At 42.2% G+C, this 23501-nt stretch overlaps 1 protein-coding gene across 1 annotated transcript in view; it reads left to right on the forward strand.

Moving 5' to 3' along the window:
• ATG2B (autophagy related 2B) overlaps nucleotides 1–23501 on the forward strand; it is a 139999-nt gene that overhangs the window by 41715 nt on the left and 74783 nt on the right. The window contains 9 exon segments of the mRNA XM_089654863.1: nucleotides 967–1069; nucleotides 5585–5846; nucleotides 8450–8600; nucleotides 10835–10927; nucleotides 15881–16069; nucleotides 16178–16451; nucleotides 18824–18935; nucleotides 20922–21111; nucleotides 23272–23414. Coding sequence (XP_089510989.1) covers nucleotides 967–1069; nucleotides 5585–5846; nucleotides 8450–8600; nucleotides 10835–10927; nucleotides 15881–16069; nucleotides 16178–16451; nucleotides 18824–18935; nucleotides 20922–21111; nucleotides 23272–23414 — 1517 coding nt within the window.

Raw genomic sequence — 23501 nt, forward strand, 5'->3', positions numbered from 1 at the left:
ATGTAAACAGCACACAGAAGGGAAAGAGACACCAACCGATAGTTTTTTTTTTTTTTTTGATCACCTGGATTATTTCATATTGTTTAAGATTGTACAAATGTAGAAATGTTTTGTTTTTGTATACCTTTTTTTTTGCATGTGTTTTTTTTTTTTGTGCACCTTTTTTTCTTTTTTGTTGCTTGTTTTATATTACAATATCTACAACTGAATACTGTAATTCGAAAAGCTCGCCAGCTAGTCAGCTCGAAAACAAAGTCTTAACGATTCTAACAATTTGTGTTTAAAACAGAGGTTTTTACTTTAAAGCTTAATTCCATGGTTAGTATGACTTTAAATAGTTCATTTGTCCCATGCTGGCCCAATCAATTTCCTTTACGATCTCATGTACCTGCTGGCCATGCCATTTAAACTTTATGCAGCATCAGCTACATATGGTATACAGTGCTGTGTTCCGGCAGTGGGAAAAGAACTTCACAACCCCATCCCAGAACAAAGTCGGGCCGGGTGCTGCTTAGCCATTCACTGGAAGGCTTGTAGTTTATGAATAAATACAAAGCTTCCTCTGAACGTGACATCACCTGCTGCTCCATCTCAGCCAATCAGAGGAAGGTTTTGGAGATCTCCCTGCCATAATTCACATCTTTGTTCCTGTCTCACTTGACTTTTCTGCCCACCTTTTGAGTGTTCCAGCTCCTCTTGTTACATTTTCTACAATAAAAAAATAAAAAATGCAGAGACTGTGAAATCCCCTCTTAGTGGGTACAGCAGTTGTGCACACCTGAGAACTGAGATCTCACCAATAGACTCACATAGTTAAACTGCCAAATGGTTTAACTCTCCAGCATCTACCAACAATGGATATATCCGTTATAGGCTGACTGATCCTTTAAGCAATTGCCTACTTTCTAATTAGTCAAGAAAATGTCAGCTGCGTTATGAACGAATGATATCTTTGTGTATTTACAGGCGACATGGAGTGACTATCAGGAACATCTGAGGATGGAGGAGCCGCTCCTGCGAGGGACCTCGTACAAGCCGAGCATAAACCAAAACACTCATAGACGAACCTGTAAGTTATTATTCACTAATGAAATTCTGGATTTCACTAAAGATATCACCAAGTTCTTCTAGTGATAAATAACACCGTAGCCTGGAATGGGTGCTTTTTTTTTTTTTTTTTTCCCTTTTAAAGTTTGTTTTATTGTGGCTCATCGGTACTCCTAATCAAACAGCATCAATATATGTTACAGAAGAGGCAGATATAGCAAAAAATACATGATAGAGAAGTGTCAGCCTTCACAAAACCCAGTTTCAGAAACTCTAAACTATTAAGAGTGTCGAATCTCCATACCTCCTGATAACCTCAGTCCAGGGGTGAAATATAGTGAAGTTATGGTGGAACAGTACAGAGTCCGGACGAAGGACCAAGACAATTCAAGGGCTGTGATGGGCCCTCTGACACCCCGCCTGGGTGCTTCCATTGGAGAACGGCTTCCTCACCATTGGGACACAGGAATAATGTATTATAGCTGGGTATTGCACCCAAGAACTAGACGACACTAGCTTAGATGCAACTGGAACTTCTGTATTGAACACAAATACAGGTTTTTATACACTTCAAATATGGGGCAGTCCCCATATAAACAATAAAAAACAAATATTACACATTGGGATAAACATCTCACATTGATTAGGTAAAGTTGACAGAAGACTAATCCTATCATGTAGGAACCTCCAGGAGGACCAGCCGACAGACAGGAATAATAGGTGACTCAATTACCTCAATTAACAATGGGACATAGACAGAACAGTAAACACGTCACACCTTAATAAACAGATTACAGCAAGAGACCTCAGCATCAAGTTGTTTTGAGCTGTTTATATTAACATCTGCTCTGAGTCTAGGATGAGGATTGAAGCAGTCAATGCTTGTTTGGGCACAGAGACCCCAAATTGGTATCCTGGTCCTCCAGTTCTCAGAGTCTGTGTGTTTTGGGTAGACCTGGACTTGATTCTGAAGTAAAGCTACTCCAAAAGGTCCCCCAGGCACATACCTCCCAAAGAATAGAGCCCCATCAGATGCCAGGGACTATGCTCAGTAAGCAAGAGGTTATCCAACATTTGTGTAAGAAGGGATTTTTAAGGTGCTCAACAGACTTCACACATTTAATATATACTGAAATCAATACAAAGCTTTATTCCATATTATAAAAAAAAAAAAAAAAATCACATTAGTAGTCTTGAAAGATATTAAACCAAAATGATACTTCATATGACTTGAAGTTCACCATGCAACAATTCCAACTCGACATGTTTCGCCAAATTTGTGGCTTCTTCAGGAGTATACAGATAGTTGCATATAATTGCCACTAAAATACAAACAATAAGCAATTTAAATTTTACAAAATTTCAAAAAAGTGATGGTCAGCAATGCAATACATACAAAGTTAATGACAATACCTTCTAAATATAGGTTTTTATGGGGTTAACCCGCCGAGGCCGAACCATGTCGAGTTGGAATTGTTGCATGGTGAACTTCAAGCCATATGAAGTATTATGTTGCTTTTATATCTTTCAAGACTACTAATGTGATGTCGTTTTTTTTCTATGATAATATGGAATAAAACTTTGTATTGATTTTAGTATATATTAAATGTGTGAAGTCTGTTGAGCAGCTTAAAAATCTCTTCTTTCTTCTACAATGTTGGATTTTCGCAATATGGGATGTGGTGCTAGCTAATCTCCAGCCCACCTGATACAAATAAGCAAGAGGTTAGCCTGCAGTCCCTTCCAAATGCCCCTGTCCTGATTGGGTCTGTCATGAGGGCCTTGTACTAATAGGTCACTATTACCTGCATTGAGTAAAAATGGAAAGCTACACAAAAAGGAGGTAGCGTGGGAAGAGAAGAAATAGAGAAAAAAATGAGAGAAGGGGGAGAGGGGGGCACATGACCTGGGAGGGGGGTGGGGAGGTACAGGTTGATCAAGCTAACAGCACTGGCAATTGAAAGGCCTAATTAATGGTTAAAGTGATACTAACCACACTGTATAATTTATATTATCCTTTTTTTTTCTGTATGGGGATGATGGCTCTGTAACTATTTTGTAATAAAATATCTAAGTACCTTCTTTCCTAATTGATATACAGCTGTCACATGACCCAGCTCTTTCCCAGCTTGTTTGCAGGGAAACAGTGGCAGGAGCTTCTGGTCCTCTACTGCTGGCAGGGGCGGACTGACAACTCATGGGGCCCCCGGGCAATAGGGAATCATGGGGCCCCTGTGTCTTTGCCTATGAAAAAGGTACCAGGGGCATCTCATGGGGCCCCCTACTGACCCCAGGCCCTCGGGCAGTGCCCGAGTTTCCAAATGGTCAGTCAGCCCCTGACTGCTGGTCACATATTCAAAATGAAAAAAAAAAAAACAGCCTTTGGGATACAGAGTAAAAATAAATAGATAATATTAATAAACTGTTTTAAATTGTCAGACAAGTATAGATTTGTATAGAAATAAAATCTTTATTTCTTGGCAGTAACATTGTATGGGCAGTTTTCTGCCAGTCACAGCCTGTGTCATGCCCCTCCAGCCTGTGTCTTAGGGCTTGCTCACGCTTGACTCAAAACGCACAAGCACACATTTAGCGTTAATGCGTGTTATTAGGTGAGTTTGACTCAAGTTAAAAATGCTCCCCTCCCCAAAGAGCCCTATATGCATCTTTGCCGCATGTTAAAACCGCACCACAAATGCCTATAATCGGTAATCTTGTTAACACATCACAATCATGCTACAAATGCCTGCCAGCCCATTTGCTGAGTGTTACCATAGACTTGAATGGGAGGCGTTGAAAGGCTTCATACTCTTTCAGACTCGACATGAGGCTTCAATTTAGAAGAAAAGTGACACTAACGCTTAGTGTTTTGATAATGTGAACAGTACTGTATGCTGTCCAAATTATCATTTTCATAGGTATTTGAGAAGTGTTACAAATGCCCCATCAGATGCCTGCTTTCAATGCCAGTTGGACTAGACCTTAGAATAACAGGGAGGTGAAGCCACCATTGTCAGGATGTGATATCCAACCCCCATTATGTTTAGCTGGTTAGTGGACATGGAAGAGGAGGGATTGAGTGGGCTGTATTTTACTACTGTGTATATGCTCAAATGTGTGACTCTGTAGTCATATCGGCTGCTCAGATGTGATAGGGAGAATATGCTCAGGGTAGAAAATACACTGAAAACTGAGCATGTGCACTAGCTGCCAACACTGCTCTGCAAAATCCCTAACTGCAGTGGGGACATGGACAGGAGGAGGAGACAGAGAACAGGAGGATCAACCAGGTTTTTTTTTTTTCTGTTTTTTTTTTTTCCGTTTTTGGTTTTTTTTTTATGCAGAAGACAGAACAGAAAAGGAATCCCATAGTGACTGAATATGAACAGCATGTAATACAGCATTTATTCATAGTTTTTTACTGATTTGGGTTTAATTACACATTAAAGGAAGGGTAGTAGTTTAGCAGAATTCAAGAAGTCAATCCAGCTGTACCAGAGTTCCAGAAACTTCGGATAGCTCTCGTAAAGGCAGACTATTAGCTCTTTTAGCCTTATAATGTTGTTAAAGTGTTACTAAACCCACAACAGTAAAATCAATTCTGTATATGCAGTAAAGCATGCCTGTTCTACTCACTGTGGAACTGAAGGGGTTAATCCTCTGCATTGTGTAAAAAGGCTATTTGATCCTGTCTTCTCTGATCCTCCTCTTCTTGAAATGACCATGTGATACAGACTGAACCCTTAGTCACATGCTTAGTTTGGTGTGTATTTCTAGAGAGGTTTTTTTTTTTTTTAATCTTGGGAGGGTGCATGTGATCAGCACAGGGCCAATCAGCACTGTCTAGACAAAGAGTCAGAGGTTTCACATCCTCCTAGAGCAGAAAAAAAACTCCTCCTACAAGCTTTAACCAGTGCTCTGCTGGACACTTACAGAAGTCATAAGACTGCTCTAACTGATGATGAGAAAAGATATTTAGCATTTTATATTAGCAGTTTATATTTACTAAAATAATTGCATTTCCATGTTGTGTGTACTGTGGGAGACCAGATATAGTGAATGGTCCTGGGTTTAGTATCACTGTAAGCTCTGCCACCCACTCCCTAATTATACGGACAGTAGTCCTTTTGCCAGTGCTTGGGAATCAATGCGTGGCCAGCCAATCTTAGAAAACAAAATAGTTCCTTTTAATATTTGCAATTGGTCCAGGTATAGTTGATAACAGTGCCACTTCTGGGGTTTCTGGACAGGTTTTATCAGTAATTTGGTGACATATTTGAAAAACAGATTGGAATGGCTGCTATTATATTTATTTCAGGGACAGGTCCAAAGCTGCAGATAATACAGAACAGTCACTGATGTTTAATCAAGTTTGTCTTTCTGCGGCTTCATTAAAACACATTTATGAATATATTGTATTGTGCATTTTTTTTCTGTTGTCTGAAAGTTACCCTATAAAAATGGAAGTATCTTTTTTTTTTTTTTACTTGAACCTGTTCTGTTAAATGAATAAAACTACAGCTGGACTCTATTGCAGCACTGCCAGCCCGTTCAGCCTCTGTGGATGAATCTAGACCAGAGCTTGTGTTCAGACTGGCCGTAGGCTCGTTATCCATCTCCGTACTTCATATAGACCCCCTGCCACCGACAGAGGCCACGTCGAGCCCTAATCCGCTGACCCCACTGTCACTTGGGTTCTTCAGCCGCATAGAGGCGTTACAGCCGCAGACCTTCACGCAGAGCGACTTTGCCTGTTTACGAAATATCTTTGCGGAAGCCTGCACTCATGACCACCTCAGGTACTTTCTTCTTGAACTATTGCTACAGCAATACCAATGCTTTAAAAAAAGATGCTTTATTAGGCACAGCGACTTGGGAGGGAAAACAAAAGTATGGAGAAGGTGAGACTAGATCATGTGACTTGACAAAGCCCCTGTGACCAGTCTCAATCATAGAATGTTCTCTGTAGTGTTATGTAGGACTGTATTTTACTGAATGGCTCAAAAAATGCAAATGCAGTGTGGCGTACCTACTGTGATTTCTAGCAGGGAGCTGGTAGCTATAAAAGGTGGCCTTAGTGTGATGTTTCAATCAGACAAACTATCTTAGTGCCTCGTATACACGTTTTGGAATATCGGACGAATGATCCTCCATTTTTTTTCTGCATGCTAGTCTCATATCAAAAGTGAAGAGGTTACTAAAGTTACGACAACTCTTTAACGACAGAATAAAAATTTTGAAGAATGTAATTTATTTTTAATGTATTGTATTTTTGGACGGATACTGTACTGGTTAAACGAAAATCGTACCCTCTGGTATCGCACACACAAAATGTTCGTGTGTGTATGTATATGATATCGTATGTACTCTCCAGCACCTCAGGATATGCACAGCCAAAAGGGAAGCCAAGGGTACCAGGACAGCGACAACCAAAGGAAATGTTCCAGGGGTGCAGCCCTCCTCAGACAGGGAAATCAGCCACTGGATAGAGAGAAAACAGGTGGCGCACACACCTAGTGCATTATCCAAGGTTTATTGTAGGAGTGAAAGAATAATAAAAACATACTCACAGACGAAGCATGTATCTAAAAAGCATAGAAAAATGATAATGACCACAATGGCGCGTTTCGGGGACGAATCCCTTTCCTCAGAGCTGATGACCAACCTGTATGGAGGTTAAGTAGTAAATAACTAGGGCTAGATTATAGGAGTTACATAGCCACCAACAGAGTCAAAAAAATTCAAAATTCAATGGGGTCCCCTTGGAACAGACTTTTTGACCAAAAAGGTAGTTACAAATGTGGGGGCAGCAACTGTGGCTGTTGTAAGTACATGTGGCACAAGAAAAAAGAGGTCATGGGGCATGATGGCAACACATACAGCATTAGGCAGTTCATCAACTGTAGCACACAATATGTGGTGTACTGTCTCATTTGCCCCTGCGGTCTATTATATGTGGGTCGTACCATCCGCACTTTGCGTACAAGATTTGGGGAACACAAAAGGAACATCAAACATGGTCGTGATAAACACTCCATCCCAAACCACTTCAAAGAAAGACACGACAAGAGCCCTATGGGTCTTAGGGTGTTTGGTTTGGACAGCATACCTAAGGACATAGACACAGGCAGACGTTTCTGCCGTCTATGCCAGAGGGAAACCTTCTGGATCCACCGCTTGGTCACACTATCGCCCAGAGGGCTAAATGAGGGGTTGGACATCCAATCTCTCATCTAGTTTTTAAATATTAATCCCCCTTGACTCACTCCCCTTTTTATATATATATGCCCATCTGGGTGATGGGATATTTTTAAGATAAGTCACGTTCTTTGTGGTCAATACACCGTTTTAGTCCCTAGAGATGTCATTCTCCTGCTATCATGGCCAAAAGTAGGGGCAGACTGTTGGCTCGTGGTGCGTGTGCCAATTGTTTTCTCTCTATCCAGTGTGTGTGTGTATATGTTATAAATAAAAAAGTAAAATAAAACTGACTCAAACCCATCATAGTTTTCCTTTTAAGCTTGAAGAGGAATGTAAGTCACAGATATTTTTTATTATTGCAGTTCATCGACAAAGGAATTACAAATCTTTTTTTTTTTTTTATGAGTAACTAAAAAGATTTATCTAAACCCAAAAAACAAAATGTAACATATTTCAGCCTTACCAGTCCCTAGATGTGGTGGCTGTATACGTTTTCTTTCAAGAGCTTGTTGAAATCAGTCCACATGCTAAAACTAGCCATTTCAGTGTTTCAGTGTGCCGGCTGATGTCCGCTGTGTATAGGTGATGGTGAGCAGTGTCTTGCATTGTTACAATGCAAGGCACTGTTTGCTTTTTTTTTCTTTTTTCTCCTTTTTTTTGAAATGTTATGTTTGCATTTATACATTGCATTGCAACCCACCTCAAGGCAGTGTTGTGGTGTCACATAGAAAACCTCTTTTGATGTACCGTAGCAGCGAGCCTGAATTTATTTGTGCAGATTAACCTAGAGAAGCCATGTTGTCACCCTATGCTTCTCTGTTGTGTTGGACTACAAAAACCTCTCCTTTATCTCCATGTCATCATGAGGAGGGATTGTGTAGTTCATAGAAAATTGCTTGGAAAGCATATAATATTGTTTGAAATAGCAATTCGGTATAAAGCGGTGATACTTGATTTGTCAGGCTCAAATGAAAATTTCTTGTACATCTTGAAAATGTACTTAGCTTGGAAAAACCGCTAATGCATCCACCACAACTAAGTACTGATAAGCTCCAGTATATTAAATTTATGTGTTTTGTTTTTTTTATATGCGCTATGAAGATTGATAATAGTGGTTATTTAACAGCCGTGTAGCCAGAACATGATTTAATCTCTAATATGCATTTACTTGAAACTAATTGCTGTCTTTATCTCTTGAAAGATTCCTAGGAACTCAAATAAAAATCTCCCATGAACAGCGCCAGAGGTCTGGTGCTCGGAGTTTCAGCACTGACGTGTGTATTGGGCAGACTGAGTTCTTAGAGTGCCTTTACCCCAGCGATTCACAGTCTATTCCTCCTCACTATACAGAGGTAACCCGGATGGATGTGTCCTTTATTGCAGATTAGAGGGCAATGTACTGTAGATTCAGTAAAATGAATTCTATAGTGGTGCACCGAAATGAAAATTCTGGTGCTGAAACTGAAAGTTTCGGACGCACTTGTCCGAAACGGAATTGTCTGCGTGTGTGGGGAGGCTCCATTTATTGTTTATTTATATATTTTTTTAACTTATGATTTTATTGCTATCATATAAGGGAAAAGTAGTCCCCTATGTGATAGCATATAAGTGACAGATCCTCTTTGTAGGGGGTGGGGTGTGTGCAAGGAGGGGCAGGAGAGGAGCAGTGTATACAGTGAGGTAGCACTGTATACACTCAGGTTCCTTCAGTTGCCACCGCTAAATGTCATTGACCTTTTTTAAAGGCAGTTGCCGGCTTTTTATTTTTTTTTCTGCACTATAGCTCCGAGAAGGAGCTGTTATTCGCCCCACCTCTAAAGTAAGCAAAGGGCGGGGTCACTGGGTAATGTCACTGGGTGACTCCGCCCCTTTGTTTACTTTAACGGCGGGGCAAATGACAGCTCCTTCTCAGAGCTATAGTGATGAAAAAAAAAGCTGCCAACTGCATTTAAAAATCAGCAATGACACTTGGCTGCAGCAAGAGGAGGAGCCTGTCTATATACACTGCTCCCTCGCTGTATACACTGCTTAACTCCTCTCCTGCCGTTCTCTGCTGCCCCCCCCCCCAGTACACACAGCCCCCCCAAAATCTCCCGACCAAATAGAAAGTTTGTCCTTAATTGGGGCCGGCTCTCTCATTATCAGCACCTGTATCGGCTCACTTTTTCCTTTCGGCAAAATGCTAGTAGGGTAGGGTTATTTTTGGCCGATATGTTTCGGCCGCTGAAATTTCGGTGCATCCATAGAATTTTATACTGAAAATATGTACAAAACCATTACTAACCACCCTCTAAAAAATGCTAGTAGTCTTGCTGATCATTACTTCCAGTCAATGGCAGGAACAAGCATGCAGAAAGTGAGTTATAACTCACAACTCACTGCATTTATAAAGTATTCAGACCCCCTTCATTTTTTTCAATATTGTTATGCTGCAGCCTAACTACAGTTGTTTTAAATTCTTTTTGTTTCTTGTTAATCTACACTCAGTACCCCATAATGACAAAGTGAAAACAGAATTTAAAAATGTCTGTGAATTTATGAAAATGGAAAAACTGAACTATCACATTGGCTTACGTATTCAGACCCTCTGCAACAACACTTGAACTTTTTCTCTTGATTGTTGCTGAGCTGTTTCTACACCTTGATTGGCGTCCATCTGTGGAAATATAAATTGATTGGACATGATTTAGAAAGGCACACACCTCTCTAGAAAAGGCGTCACAGCTGATATTACATACTGTATCAGAGCAAAAGCCATGAGGTCAAAGGAACTGCCTGCAGAGCTCAGAGACAGGATTGTTGCAAGGCAAAGACTTGCTACAGTGGCCTTCATAATTCTCAAATGGAAGAAGTTTGGCACAACACTTCCAAATGCTGGTTGCCAGGCCAGACTCAGTAATTGGGGGAGAAGGGCCATAATAAGAGAGATGACCAAGAACCTGATGGTTACTCTCACTGAGCTCCAGAGATCCTGTGTGGAGATGGAACACATTTCTAGAAGGGTAACCATCACTGCAGCCCTCCACCAATCTGTTGTTTTTGGCAGATTGGCTAGACAGAAGCCTCTCCTCCGTGCAAAACACATGAAAGCCTGCTTGGAGTTTACAAAAGAGCACCTGAAGGACTCTCTGACTGTGAGGAACAAGATTTTCTGGTCTGGTGAAACCCAGATTGAACTGTTTGGCCTCAATTCTAAATGTTATGTCTGGAGGAAACCAGACGCCGCTCATCACCTGCCCAATACCATGGTGGTGGCAGCAGCATGCTGTGGTGGTGATTTTCAGCAGCAGGGACTGGTAGTCTGTTCGGGTTTGAGGGAAAGCTGAATGGAGCAAAGTACAGATCTCCTCAATGAAAACCTGTTCCACAGCACTCAGGACCTCAGATTGGGCCGAATTTAAAAAAGTGAAGGGGGTCTGAATACTTTATGAATGCACGGTATGTTTGGAAGCTATTGAAGCCAGAGATAACCAGGCAACTGACATTTTCAGATAGAGGTTGGCAATGGCAGACTATATTTTTCTCTCTGTACGAATTTCCTTTAACAGCATATACTTTTTTTTTTTTTTCAATTCTTTTTGTGAAGCTGCTAAAATTTGACCTAGAAAAGGATGTGGACGGCAGATCATCTCCATGCATTCACCTGCATTATAAGCATTCAGAGAACAGAGGAGCTCAGGTGAGTACAGCTTCTGTGATTGCAGGGCACAAATATGTCAATCATCCACCTGTCCCCCATTCATTCATCGTGTTTCTTTCATAGAAGCTATAGTATCCTCCTCTATAAATGAAAGAATTGGGTGGAAAGGTCAGGCATAGTTTGGGACTTTTGATGAGTACAAATGACAGCTCCCTCAGTTCTGTTAACCCCCTCTGCACCAGAATATTATGGTGATGGCGGTGTTGGGGAATATCAATAAAGGAGGTTTTCAAGGAAACCAGGAGCCAGCAGCACAAGGGACACAGCACATTAGTAGAAAGTCATGTCCCTTGTGCTTATTTTTGTGGGTTTTTTTTTATTTTGACTACACCTAGGCTTTAAGAAACATCATATTATTATTATTATTATACAGGATTTATAGAGCGCCAACAGTTTGCTCAGTGCTGTACATTATAGTGGGAGACAATACAGTAACAATACGATTCAATACATGAGGGGTTCGAGGGCCCTGCTCCTTGAAGCTTACAATCTAGGAGGGAGGAGATAGTGGTACAGGAGGAAATAGCAGTGGGGGATGGAGTGGTAGGAAGAGTGGAGGAGTTCAGTAATTAGCTGAGGGCGGGGTAGGCTTCCCTGAAGAGATAGGTTTTCAGAGTGCGCCTAAAGGTGAGGAGAGTAGGTGATAGTCTAATGGATTGGGGTAGGGAGTTCCAGAGGATGGGGGAGGCCCTGGAGATGTCCTGGAGACAGGCATGGGAGGAGGAGACCAGGGAACTAGAGAGTAAGGAGGTCTTGTGAGGAGCGGAGAGTACGTTTTGGGTGGTATTTGGATAGCAGATCGGTGATGTAGTTTGGCGCAGTATTATGAACCGCTTTATACGTCAATGTTAGTATTTTGAATTTTATCTGTTGGGTGAAGGGATTGGTAGAGAGGGGTGGCGGATACGGAGAGCGGTTAGTAAGGTGGATGAGTCTGGCCGCAGCTTTCAAGATAGACTGAAGCGGGGATAGCCTGCGGTGAGGTAAGCCGATGAGGAGGGAGTTACGGAAGTTGAGGCGTGATATAATAAGGGTGTGAATGAGTTGCTTAGTGGTTTCTGGGGTCAGGAATGGACGTATTTTGAAGATGTTGTGGAGGTGAAGTCTACATGAGTTTTTCAGCGAATGAGGCTGGAAGGACAGATTGTAGTCTAGGATGACACCTAGTACTCTGGCTTGAGGGGAGGGACTGATGGTGGTGTTGGTCTTGATGGAGAAGTCGGGGGGGGGGGGGGGGGGTGCGGGCTGGGGGGAAAACTAGGAGCTCAGTTTTGGAAAAATTTAGTTTGAGGAAGTGGAGTGACATCCAATCCGATATGTCAGTCAGTAGGCTTGTGATACGGGCAGAGACTGAAGGGGTGAGGTGAGGGGTAGAGAGATTTGCGTGTCGTCAGCATAGAGATGGTAGTTGAAACCGTGAGAGTGTATCAATTGGCCAAGGGAGGAAGTGTAGATGGAGAAGAGAAGGGGCCCGAGGACAGAACCTTGAGGGACCCCAACAGAGAAGGTGGCAGCGTTATAGGTAACACTGAAGGAGCGTTGTGATAGATAGGAAGAGAGCCAGGAGAGAGCGGAGTCTCTGAGGCCAAGAGAGTGTAGTTTTTTTGAGGAGGAGGGGGTGGTCAACCGTGTCGAAAGCCGCAGAGAGGTCGAGGAGTAGAAGCACTGAATAGTGGCCATTAGGTTTGGCGGTTAGTAGGTAATTGGTGAGTTTCGGTGGAGTGTAGGGGGCGGAAGCCAGACTGTAGGGGATCAAGGAGGTTGTTGTCGGTGAGGTGGGAACTCAGGCGATTATAGGCGATTATTATCCTTCCTAGACAGTGAGGGAAGATTTCCCCAACAGAAATCCAGATGACAACAAAACCCAACAGTTTCTAACTTTTTCCCACCTTTTCCAAAATGAAAATAAAATTTCAGCTGGAGCTTCGTTATAGGAAAATCAGGTGATGATCAAGTTTGCAGGAGATTATTTAGGCATATGCAATATCTGTGTGGCTGAATGTAGATCATACCCCCTTCTTATTACTGCATGAATGTTCAGCTCTTTCATTGGACAGTAACACATGTCTGTTGAGTTGGGGATTAAAGTGCAGCGATTGGTGGAGCTCCTGCAAATCTAAGTGTGGATCACCAGATGAGGGAAGTAAATAAAGGTGTCAGGTCTTGCAAGTCCGTGCACACTCGGATACTCAGAAGTAAATGCAGTATCAAATGACCCTTCCAACATGTTCAGATTCCTCTCTTACTGCACTCTATTAGTCAAGAGCAGAGGTAGGCAACCTTTGAAAGGCGAAGATCTACCTGAACAGGAGATCAAAGATCACTGGGATTCCGCACCCTTATTTGTTTAAGAAATTAAGTAGTAAGGACTAACTAAATAGTAAGGAAAACTTAGAAAAATGCATTAAAACAAATGTCATTGTAAAAATATAAACTTGCCTTACTAAAAGTGGATAGTGCCAGTCAGTAGAGGAATGGACTATGTCAGTAGGGCAGTGGATGGTGTCAGTATGGCAGAGGGTGATGTCGGTCATTAGAGCAGTTGACATGTCAGTAGGGCATGGGTTGATGTCAGTAGGTCAGTGGATGGTGTCAGTGTTTTATTTTTTTATTTTTTTTTATTTCATTTTTGTAATTTTTTTTAGGAGCTTTGGTGAAATCTCAGGGATCTAGACGGAACCCTGATGTCTCACTTTTCAGACAGAGAAAAGGGACTGAGGACACATTCCCCAGTTTCTTTCTCTACAGCCTCAGCTTCACTGGACAATGAATTAATGGGAAGCGCTCTGTGCTGAGCAGCTTCTTGCTCATTCACAAATTGAAACATGGTAAACACAGTTTACGATGCTTCAGTTATGAATGAACACAGTGTATGATTGTTACCGATCATGCACCGTGTTCATTCAGAAAAGGAAGGGGGCAATAAATGACATATTATCTGGCCCCCCTCCCTGCTCTCCATCCTGGGTGCAACCCCCTGCAGCAGCCAGAAGGAAAAGAGAGGTGGAGAAGCCAGCAGCACTGAAGGGGGAGGAGGGGTGAGACCAGAGGAACACACGGGGACTCTGGGCAGCAGAAAGAAAAGGAACAGAGACGAGAGGGATGGCGGGGGTGGCATATACTGGTATCATTTTCCTGTATTTTCTTCCCGTGGCAGCTGAATGCCAGCGGGAGGGAGAGGAAGAGGAGCCTACTTTCTGCTGCTGCAGGAGGAAAATACAGATCGATTCCAGTAAATGCCGCCCTCGCCACCCCTCCTGTCCAGGTTCTGTGGGTCAGAAAGGAAGGATTGCGGTCTACCCGTCACCTGCTAACCCCGGTCAAGAGCTACTGTAGTAAAGCCACACAGCTTAATGTTTCAGTTCCTGGTACAATTTTTAGTGTTGTAAACCTGTTTTCTTCTGTATAGGAAACCGGCATATACCAGGGCAATTCTACAGTGTTGTCTTCAAAAGTCATAATACCAATCAGCCAATGGCTCTTTAGGAGGGTATAACCTGGGAGAAAGTTATAAACATTCTCAGTGATAACTTCATGACTCATAGGGGGAGATTTACTAAAACTGGAGCACTCAGAATCTGGTGCAGCTTTGCATAGTAATCAATCAGTTTCTAACTTCAGCTTGTTCAATTATGCTTTGGCAATAAAACCTGGAAGCTGATTGGTTTCAGTGCAGAGCTGCACCAGATTTTGCACTCTCTAGTTTTAGTAAATAACCCCAATACTCTCCGTCAATAAGAAAAATCTTTTATTGGGAATACAAAAAAAAAACAGTTGCTGTTAGATGACAGTTATTAAACTTTCCTAATAGCATAAACCAGTCTTTCTCAACCAGGGTGCCTTGAGGTTTCTTCTGGCGTGTCTTGGCAAAATGTCTAAAAATTGCCCAAAACCTGTATACAAGCCAGCGGGTGGAAGAAGCCTGTCATTTAGTTGCACAAAGCCACAGATTTCCATTGTGCACCATTATGACCTTGTAGCTGCTGGCATCCTGGCAACCAATGACATCATCAGTTGATAGGGAGGATGCGAGCTGTCTGCACAGCATCCTAGTCTGACCCTCCCCCTCCCCACTCCATCAGTGCTGGGGTCACATTAGCTCAGCGATGGATAAAACGTGATGGAGAGGAGAAACCCTGGAATACTAGTCAGTACCAGTGTGCAAAAGTGTATTTGCTTTTGGAAAAATAAATTACCTCTAATGTTGGGTATCCTACACGTGTGGGTGTTGCTGCGTTATATAAAACAATTAGAATAGTTTTCACATTTTAGAATGAGGTGCCTCAAGACTGTCCATAATTTGAAAGGGTGCCCCTGGGCTGTCCATAATTTGAAAGGGTGCCTTGACTGAAAAAGGGTTGAGAAACACTGGCATAAGCAATGATTTAGAGAGATGAAATTTAGGCTAAACGCTAGGGTACAAGAGGTGCCTACAGACAATAAATGACAGCCCAGTGTGCACACACAGGGACTTGTGCCCATTACGATATGGGCTTCTTTCAGTGGACAAATGGAGCTTCCTTTTGACATCATTTTAAGACATTTCTAAGATCATTTGACTTGCTTCAAGCTACTTTTTTTTTTTATTTCCATAGACATGAGAAAAAATGTTATGACATGAACCAAAGCCTGTCAACATTAGTCCTTCAAGAAACCTAACACTAACCCTCACATTATCCTTCCCTTTAGCTCACACACTAAGCCTTCCTGTAACCCCAACCCTGCCCTTCTCTGCTGCAAACCTAACCCCTCTTTTGCTTACTCACCCCCCCCCCCCTTTTTTTTTTGCTGTAATCTACTGCATCGAAAAACAAAAGTCACCAGTTCCAGCAAATTCTATTGTTCCCCTTTTCATTCTATATCGTTACTCCAATTCATTTTAATGACTTTTATGCACAGATTATTTTGTTTTTGTTTTTTTTTAATTTTCAGGGCAGTTCTGGACGACTGGGTTCAGCCCCACAGAGATCAGAGCTTCAGATCCAATTGACTTCTGCCTCGTGTGAGCTGGACATTACTATTGTAGATAGACTGAACTCCTTGCTCCAGTCACAGAAACTGGGCACAGTGGAAATGATGACGTCACATCTGTTCACCTCCTACAACAAACACATTAGTTTGGTGAGTTTTGTGTATTCTAACCTTGAGGTGCCTACTATAAAGATGGAATTTTGGTTCATTTTTTTGCTAGCTTATTTTCATGGACTGTTTGCTTTATTTTCTTCCCAGCACAAGGACTTTCCGGAGGTGCTCTTGGATGATTCTCGTTCCCCAGTAAACACACGGACCTCTGTGCTAGTCTCTGCTCCATCTCTCCACCTCGCGGTGCGGTTCCCTATTCCTGACCTGCGGTCAGACCAGGAGCGGGGTCCTTGGTTCAAGAAGTCTCTGCAAAAAGAGATCCTGCATCTGAGGTTCTCCGATGCTGAATTTAAGACTGAGGTCCTAGGTGGTTCTTCCCCAGAACAATTGAAACTGGAGTTCATTTTTAAAGAGCTAGCAGGTATGTACAGTAAGTACACTGAAAACCATAAACCTGCGCTTGGGTAAATACACTAATAATATAACTAAAAAAATATATACATCAAAGAAAGTAGCTTGCATAACAGGCAATATAAATAATAAAAAATATGATATAAAATGCGGCGCTAATAAAAAGCATATAATCATAAAGTCCAATTAGTCACAAAAAATTCCAATAAAATGTCCCAAGCAAAGTTCCTACAATCCACCATCACCAAAACACCCGAATGGTTCTGCCTCTTACCAGAAATTCTGACCGAAACACACTGGTCAATATACGCAGCTCAGATGGAAGATGAATATTTGCAGATCATAAAACTGGCGGTCCTCACCAAGATAGATTTCAGTCGTCTTCTCAAAAGATCTTTACAGGCCCTGAAATAAGACTCCCATCCAGTATATAGATAAGGAATAGAAAAAGAAGACCACTCATAGTGTAGTAGTTCTATAATAAAATCATCCTGTTTATTACAAGTTACTTGTACATTGTATTGGATGGTTACCAGCATTTGAACTGAGTTTCCAACCAGGAAAATGGCCGCCGTCCCTCCAAAACGTGATGACGTCACACACGTTGAAGCTCCACCTTACAGCACCCCATGAAAGTAAATGTTCAGACAACTACATTATATAAAACATGCTATAAAGCCCAATCCCAGGAAAATAAAATGTCCAAAGGCTTGTTTAGTCTACGGGCAAAGGGTTACGGTGTAAACACTTGCCTTACTCCTCGCTCCAGTAGGCTCTCTCCAGAGCTGCGACTGGTCCCCCTGAAGCTGCTCTTTAAGCTGTGTACTCCAGTCTCAACCCTGTATGACATTGAGCCTCTGCCCACAGACTGGACCTTAGGGCAGAGTAGAAGAGCGCTGGAGCTGGCCGGGAGCTAAAATGCCCCTGCTTGCCCACTTGCTGTCTCCTCCAGCACTGTACACTGAGCTGCGCTTACAGTGCTGAGCCAGTCTCCGAGTGCCAGGATGACGGCCTCATGCACAGGAGTGATGCCATCCCCCGCCAGCCAATGAAGAGGCCCAAAAACTGGCAATCGGATGATGCCAGCATTGGCGCAGGGCTGTTGGACAGGTAAGTTTTGAGACTTTATGTCCACTTTAAGTTCCAAAAATGTTTATACAAACCAGTAAACATAAACCTTTTTAAGTCTAAATGTGGTCTTAACAACAGTGCTGAAATGAAAATGGGTATCTGCATTAGTTTTGAAAACAATCCCAGTGGAGCCGCTTTGAGTCTATACTCAGACTGTGCACAGGGTCAGGTCTTTTACATCTTTGCAAGCTGTGATTAAATCCCATAACTCTTTGTTTCCGTCCCTCTGACATTCAACTGTCAAATGGCAAACCCCTATTGGGCAATATAGGCTTTGCATTTAAACAGTTTGATATCAAGGGCGATTCTTTTAGGGTCAGGTGGAGATGGGGCTAAACCTTGACTTTGAGAGAAGTCAAGATTGTATATAGACCTAGCTTAGGATTCAATGGGGTCTATAGCTAAACGGAGATTATATTTAAAGTGTAACTTTACCCATAACAGTTTGAAAATTATTGTTCTTTAACAAAGCAACATGCATTCCACATTAATATTTATGCTACCAAAATTATTGTGCGCTGTAAATTGCCTCCAGCAGTGTTTCTGTTTCTTCTTGCTGGAGGCCATATTTTGTTGAAGCCCGGAGCAGTCACTATTGAAACCCCCCCAGTCTTAAAAACTATATGTCACTTTCTTCAGTTAAATTATGTACATTTCCAGCCTTGTTTGTATGGATTCGCTCAGCTAGAGAGGAAGGCTGTCAGATGCTTTACAGTGGGGGCAGCGGGGGAAAAAAGGAGAGAATATCAGGGAGATAAGACACTATCCTGATATGTTTAACACTCTTGTGTCTCATTGGCTGCAGAGTTTGTCTTGTCACCTCTCCTGTTTTTCTTTTCTCCCTCCCTAATCTATGTTTCCTCCACATAGTCTTTGTCATTCTTGTTGCTTTCTTCCCCTTTTTAGCAACCGTAAATCCTGAGGCTGTCAGCTGATCGGCCTCTAGTGGCTCTGATTTTAGGTATAGTGCTGAGAATACTGAGCATATGCAGAGCAGGGTCAGACAGTGCATTACTGGATTTTAAACCGTTTTTAATTTTTACATAGCTATACCTGCAAAAGGGGCCAGCATGAAGTGATCTATTAGCTCTTAATTTTCTGACTAAAGCTCCATTTTAAGATTAGTAATTGTGCTGTTGATGCCTTGGGGACTCTATGAAATTCACTTTCAGTGTGTAGTCAGCCAGTATGTAAGAAGTGAAGATAATATTCTTTCTGAATTTGTTTTTTTTTCTTTTATTTTTTTTGCAGGTGCCTTCCAGGAAGAAAGTGATGGACCAGAAATCCAGTTCCTAAAGGTGGTTAAGAAAAGCAATGATTTAGATGGAGACATGACAACATCTGACAATTTTGATTGGCCAAGGTTTGTATATTTTGTTATACACATAGCACAAGGCAAGGCAGAAGTGCTGATTTTTCCCTGCTGCAGTTTTACATATTTAGTTTTTTTTTTTATACCCCTCCACTCTGTGACTGGACAGTGAAGGAGAGACCGTACACTCATCAGCTCATCTCTCGGTCTTCAAATCAGAATATTCCTGCACTGTGGCACAGTATATTGGTTTTTGTGCTGCCTCTTTCTCTCTTAGCTTTGTCTGCCGGGACTGCAAGAGTGTGAAAACAAATCAGACTTATGGGCCCTGCTTGCCTTTAAAGTAAAACCTTTAACCTCCCTGGCGGTATTCCCGAGTGTAGCTCGGGGTAAAGTTTCAGCACCACAAGCAGTAACCCCCCCGAGCTACACTCAGGCTTACCATGCGGCGCTGCTCCGGGATCTGTTCACTTACCTTTTCCTGCGCTCCCGCGATGTCCCCTGTAATGTCCTCCGGCGGATGTCGACATCTGTCATCTGGGTTCCGTCCCCTGCGAGCGTCGGGACGTACAGGGGACAGAACTGGTGGGAAATTTGAAAATGACAAAAAGTGACATTCACTAAATACACTAAAATCACATAGTATTCCATTCCTGTATCAAACCATTTCACATACATTTTGTCCCGAGTGCTTTGTCCGGCGCCCTGCCTGCATTTTTACTGTTCTTTCTGCCTGGAAACTGAGAAACGTCCATGGAGTCCAAAAAGCGTCCCTTTAGGTCAAAAGCGGTTTTAGACCGGCTAGAGAACAGCGATAGTAAATCAGAACCACTTGTAGAATTGAGTGATAATGATTCGTGGGGGAAATTCCTCATCGGACACTGAAAACGATTCTGCGACTTTGCTCAGCGATGTGCGAACTTGGCGCTATATTTCACATTTCAGTGTTTTTGGTTTGATTATATTATTGAATTAAATTTATTATTATTTTTTATGATTATTAAATTATAATTTATGATTTCGTGTTACAAATTGTAACATACCCGGGATGTTTACTAGACTCTTGTTCGGACAGATTTCAGTGAGTCATTCCTAAAAATTACAGGCCTACAATAAAAAAATACATGTTTCCATGCAAAAAAATGTACCACTTTCAGCACGGAAATATGGACATTATCAGACCGCTAGGGAGGTTAATAAAGCTAAATATTTTTTCACCCTAATGCATTCTCTGCATTATGATCAAAAACCTTTTAGGTACAGCTCGTCCCCAAATACTTACCTGGACCCGACCTCGATTCAGTGCCGAAGAGCAGCGGCACTGCTCTCTCTCCCTCCTTACTGGACTCAGGCTCCTGCTGCTGTCAATCAAATCCGCTGACGAAAGGGTGGGGCCGAGCTGCAGTGTGTGTGTGTCAACTGACACACACAGTGCAGCTGGGGATCGAGCCCGCATGAGTACTCCCATAGCAAGTGGCTTTCTATGGGGGCACTCGGAGAAGAGGAGTAGCCAAGAGCACCAGCAGGGAACTCCAGAAGAAGAGGTTCGAGGCCTCTCTGTGCAAGGCTATTGCACAAAGCAGGCAAGTATAACATGTTTGTTATTTAAAAAAATAAAAGATCCTTTACAATCACTTTCATTGTGTCTTTTTATATCTGTCTGGAGTTAAGATTTAAGGTAAAGGGAGGGGAGGTGAAGTGTCCAGTGCTCATTTTTATTGAAATGTTAGTTGAGGTTAAATAACATGTTTAGGATCAGGTTTTGTAGAGGTGGTGGGGTTAGACATTAATTGCTCTTTTTAGCGATTAACTTAAAAATTAAGTTGGGGGAAGGTTAACTGTTAGGGACACTTATGGAACATCTGAAAAAATTCCTGTCATGAAAGAAACTAGCACTGGGCTCATGGTGCTACATGAGATTCTACAGTTTTAGACCCTTTGAGCCCTCTAGCAGCAGCATGGCCTGCTGTAGTTATAGTTAAGTGCTTGGTATTCACCGTATATTAATGTGTAATGTGTTCTTAACTTTCCCTCAAGGATTGTGCTGAAAATCAATCCTGTAGCCATGCATTCTATTTTGGAGCGAGTAGTTGCAGAGGAGGATGATGATGGGCATTTTCACGAAGATGAGGAAGGGACCTCTCACTCACTAAAAGATGTGTGCGACTTCAAACGGCCCGAGCCCTCACCTTTCTCCTCCCGGAGAGTCATGTTTGAGAATGAAGAGGTATGCTAGAGTCAAGGTAGTTCATTACCCATAGATAATGATACAGCAGTAATGGGAGAGCGTAATCAGCTCTGAACATGTGTTTTACCCATTAATCCCTGCTGGATTTGCTGATTTTCTGATGTGGCGAATGTATCAGGAGGAGTTGGAATGCATAAAGGTGGGTGGGAACACCCAAAGCTCTCAGGTTGACAGAAACCAAGCTGGTAACTTACTGTTGTGTGAACTCAAACTCAGACCACCCAGCCCTACATATAACTAACATATTCCTCTTGTTTAAAGTGGACATAAAGGCAAATCCTAACTAACTCTGAACCTACTCTCAGCCACATTCTAAGCCTAGCTTATCTAGCCCTCTAAAGAAAAAATTGGGGCATCCGTTGTCAGCACCTCCTGTTCTGCACACTCCTACGTGCTGAAGCCACTGCCCACAGCTCAGCGTGGGACCGGAACGGCTGCAGAAAAGGTAAGTATAGTGATTTTTTTTTTCTCTTGTTCAAACATTTTAGTGATTTTCAGAGCCAAAAGAACAAACATAAGACATCTCAAATACATGTACAAAACAATAAAAAAAAAGGGGGGAGATAAGGGAGAGCAAGTTGCCCTACAACAAGGGATTGCAGTGTGATAAACATTTAATGAGGAACCCTTGAGAACAGTTGAATTTTTTGTATAACAAAGGAAGATGAGACCTGGTCAAGCTCTGAAAGGAGAGCAATATTTCCTAAAACTATATGAGGGTTTTGCGTAAGGCCAGGGAAAAAGGGCTAAGGTAAAAGAGAGAGAGGAGGGGAGGAGGATAGGAAAGACCAGAGGAAGATACTGAGAAGGAGGTGGAGAGATGTGTGACTTCCAGGAGAGAGAGGGGGTTCTCGGGACCAAACCAATGTATAATTTAAATGTGAAACTCCCTACCCCAATCCATCAGACTATCACCTACTCTCCTCTCCTTTAGGTGCACCCTGAAAACCCACCTCTTCAGGGAAGCCTACGCCGCCCTCTGCTAATTGCTGATCTCCTCCACTTTTCCTACCACTCCATCCCTCGCAGCTATTCCTCCTGTACCACTATCCCCTCCCTCCTAGATTGTAAGCTCCAAGGAGCAGGGCCCTCTAACCCCTCGTGTATCGCACTGTATTGTTATTGTATTGTCTCATGTATTGTCTCCCATTGTAATGTACAGCGCTGAGCGAACTGTTGGCGCCATATAAATACTGTATAATAATAATAATAGTGCCTACACAGGGAAAGGCTAGATAGCACTAAGGTAGAAGCAGCGTATCATCAAAGTTCGTTGAAAGGAACCGGTCAACCCATGGGGTCCATATCGACAGGAAATTGGGGACCGAATCTAGGACAGTAGCTTCCACTTTGGCATGGATCATTGCTTGGGTAACTTTATGCTTAACTGCAAGAATACTCAGAGATGGGGACTTCCACGCTTTGGCCATGGTCTGTTTAGCTGCTGTGGTGATTTGTAGGAGAAGTTTAAATTGGGATTTAGAGATAGAGGGGGGATGAAGATTTAAGAGGGCTACAATCAGGTCAGGTGGTAGTGGTTTAGCAAATAACAGGGATAGCATGTGAAAAATTTCAGTCTAGAAGGTTCGGGTAACCGGACAAGACCACCAAATATGAAAGTAAGTTCTGACCATCGCACAACCCCTAAGGCATTCTGGAGAGTAGCCGGGGGTATATTTAGCAATCCTTGCCAGGACTAAATACAATCGTGTCAAAACTTTGTAGTTCGTCTCTACAGCCACCACATTCTGTGAAGAGGACTTGGTAGCCGAAGTGATTTTTTTATTTTATTTTTATACAGGGCTAGATCGATTAGGCTTAGAATGTGGCTGAGAGTAGTTTTAGAGTTAGGATTTGCCTTTACTTTCACCTTAAATTGACCTTTTAGAACCTGGCCGTATTTATAAGGTGGTCTGTATTGCTTCAAAACATTCAAACCTGGATTAAAAAAATGATTTGAAAATAACATTTGGATCAAACTAGCTGCTTGGGAGAAACACCAATTGGCTCTTTGATAACTCGATCAACTTTAGATTGAATATTCCTTTTCTTATTCCTTCATCTTCACATAAGACAGTTTTGAACTTTGGTGAGCTCTGTGTATTTATGTTGTAATTTATCTGCTGTTCTGCTTTTCAGATGGTAATGCCTGGAGATACCATAGAAATGACAGAGTTCCAGGAAAAAGCTATTAGCAATTCCCACTATGTGCTAGAACTGACCTTGCCCAGTGTTTATTTGGTGCTACCAAACAAAGTCTTCTATGAGAAATTATATAACAGGTAAGTAAAGTGTGCAGGTGCTTGGGCACAGGTTGTCTGTAAAGTTGGGCTGTATGTGGTCCTTCTCATTTATTTGCCTTTTCTTCA

Source organism: Staurois parvus, unplaced genomic scaffold, assembly GCF_062004578.1.
Source record: "Staurois parvus isolate SC_StPar_1 unplaced genomic scaffold, SC_StPar_1.0 ptg000811l, whole genome shotgun sequence".
In the NCBI taxonomy this organism is placed as follows: domain Eukaryota; kingdom Metazoa; phylum Chordata; class Amphibia; order Anura; family Ranidae; genus Staurois; species Staurois parvus.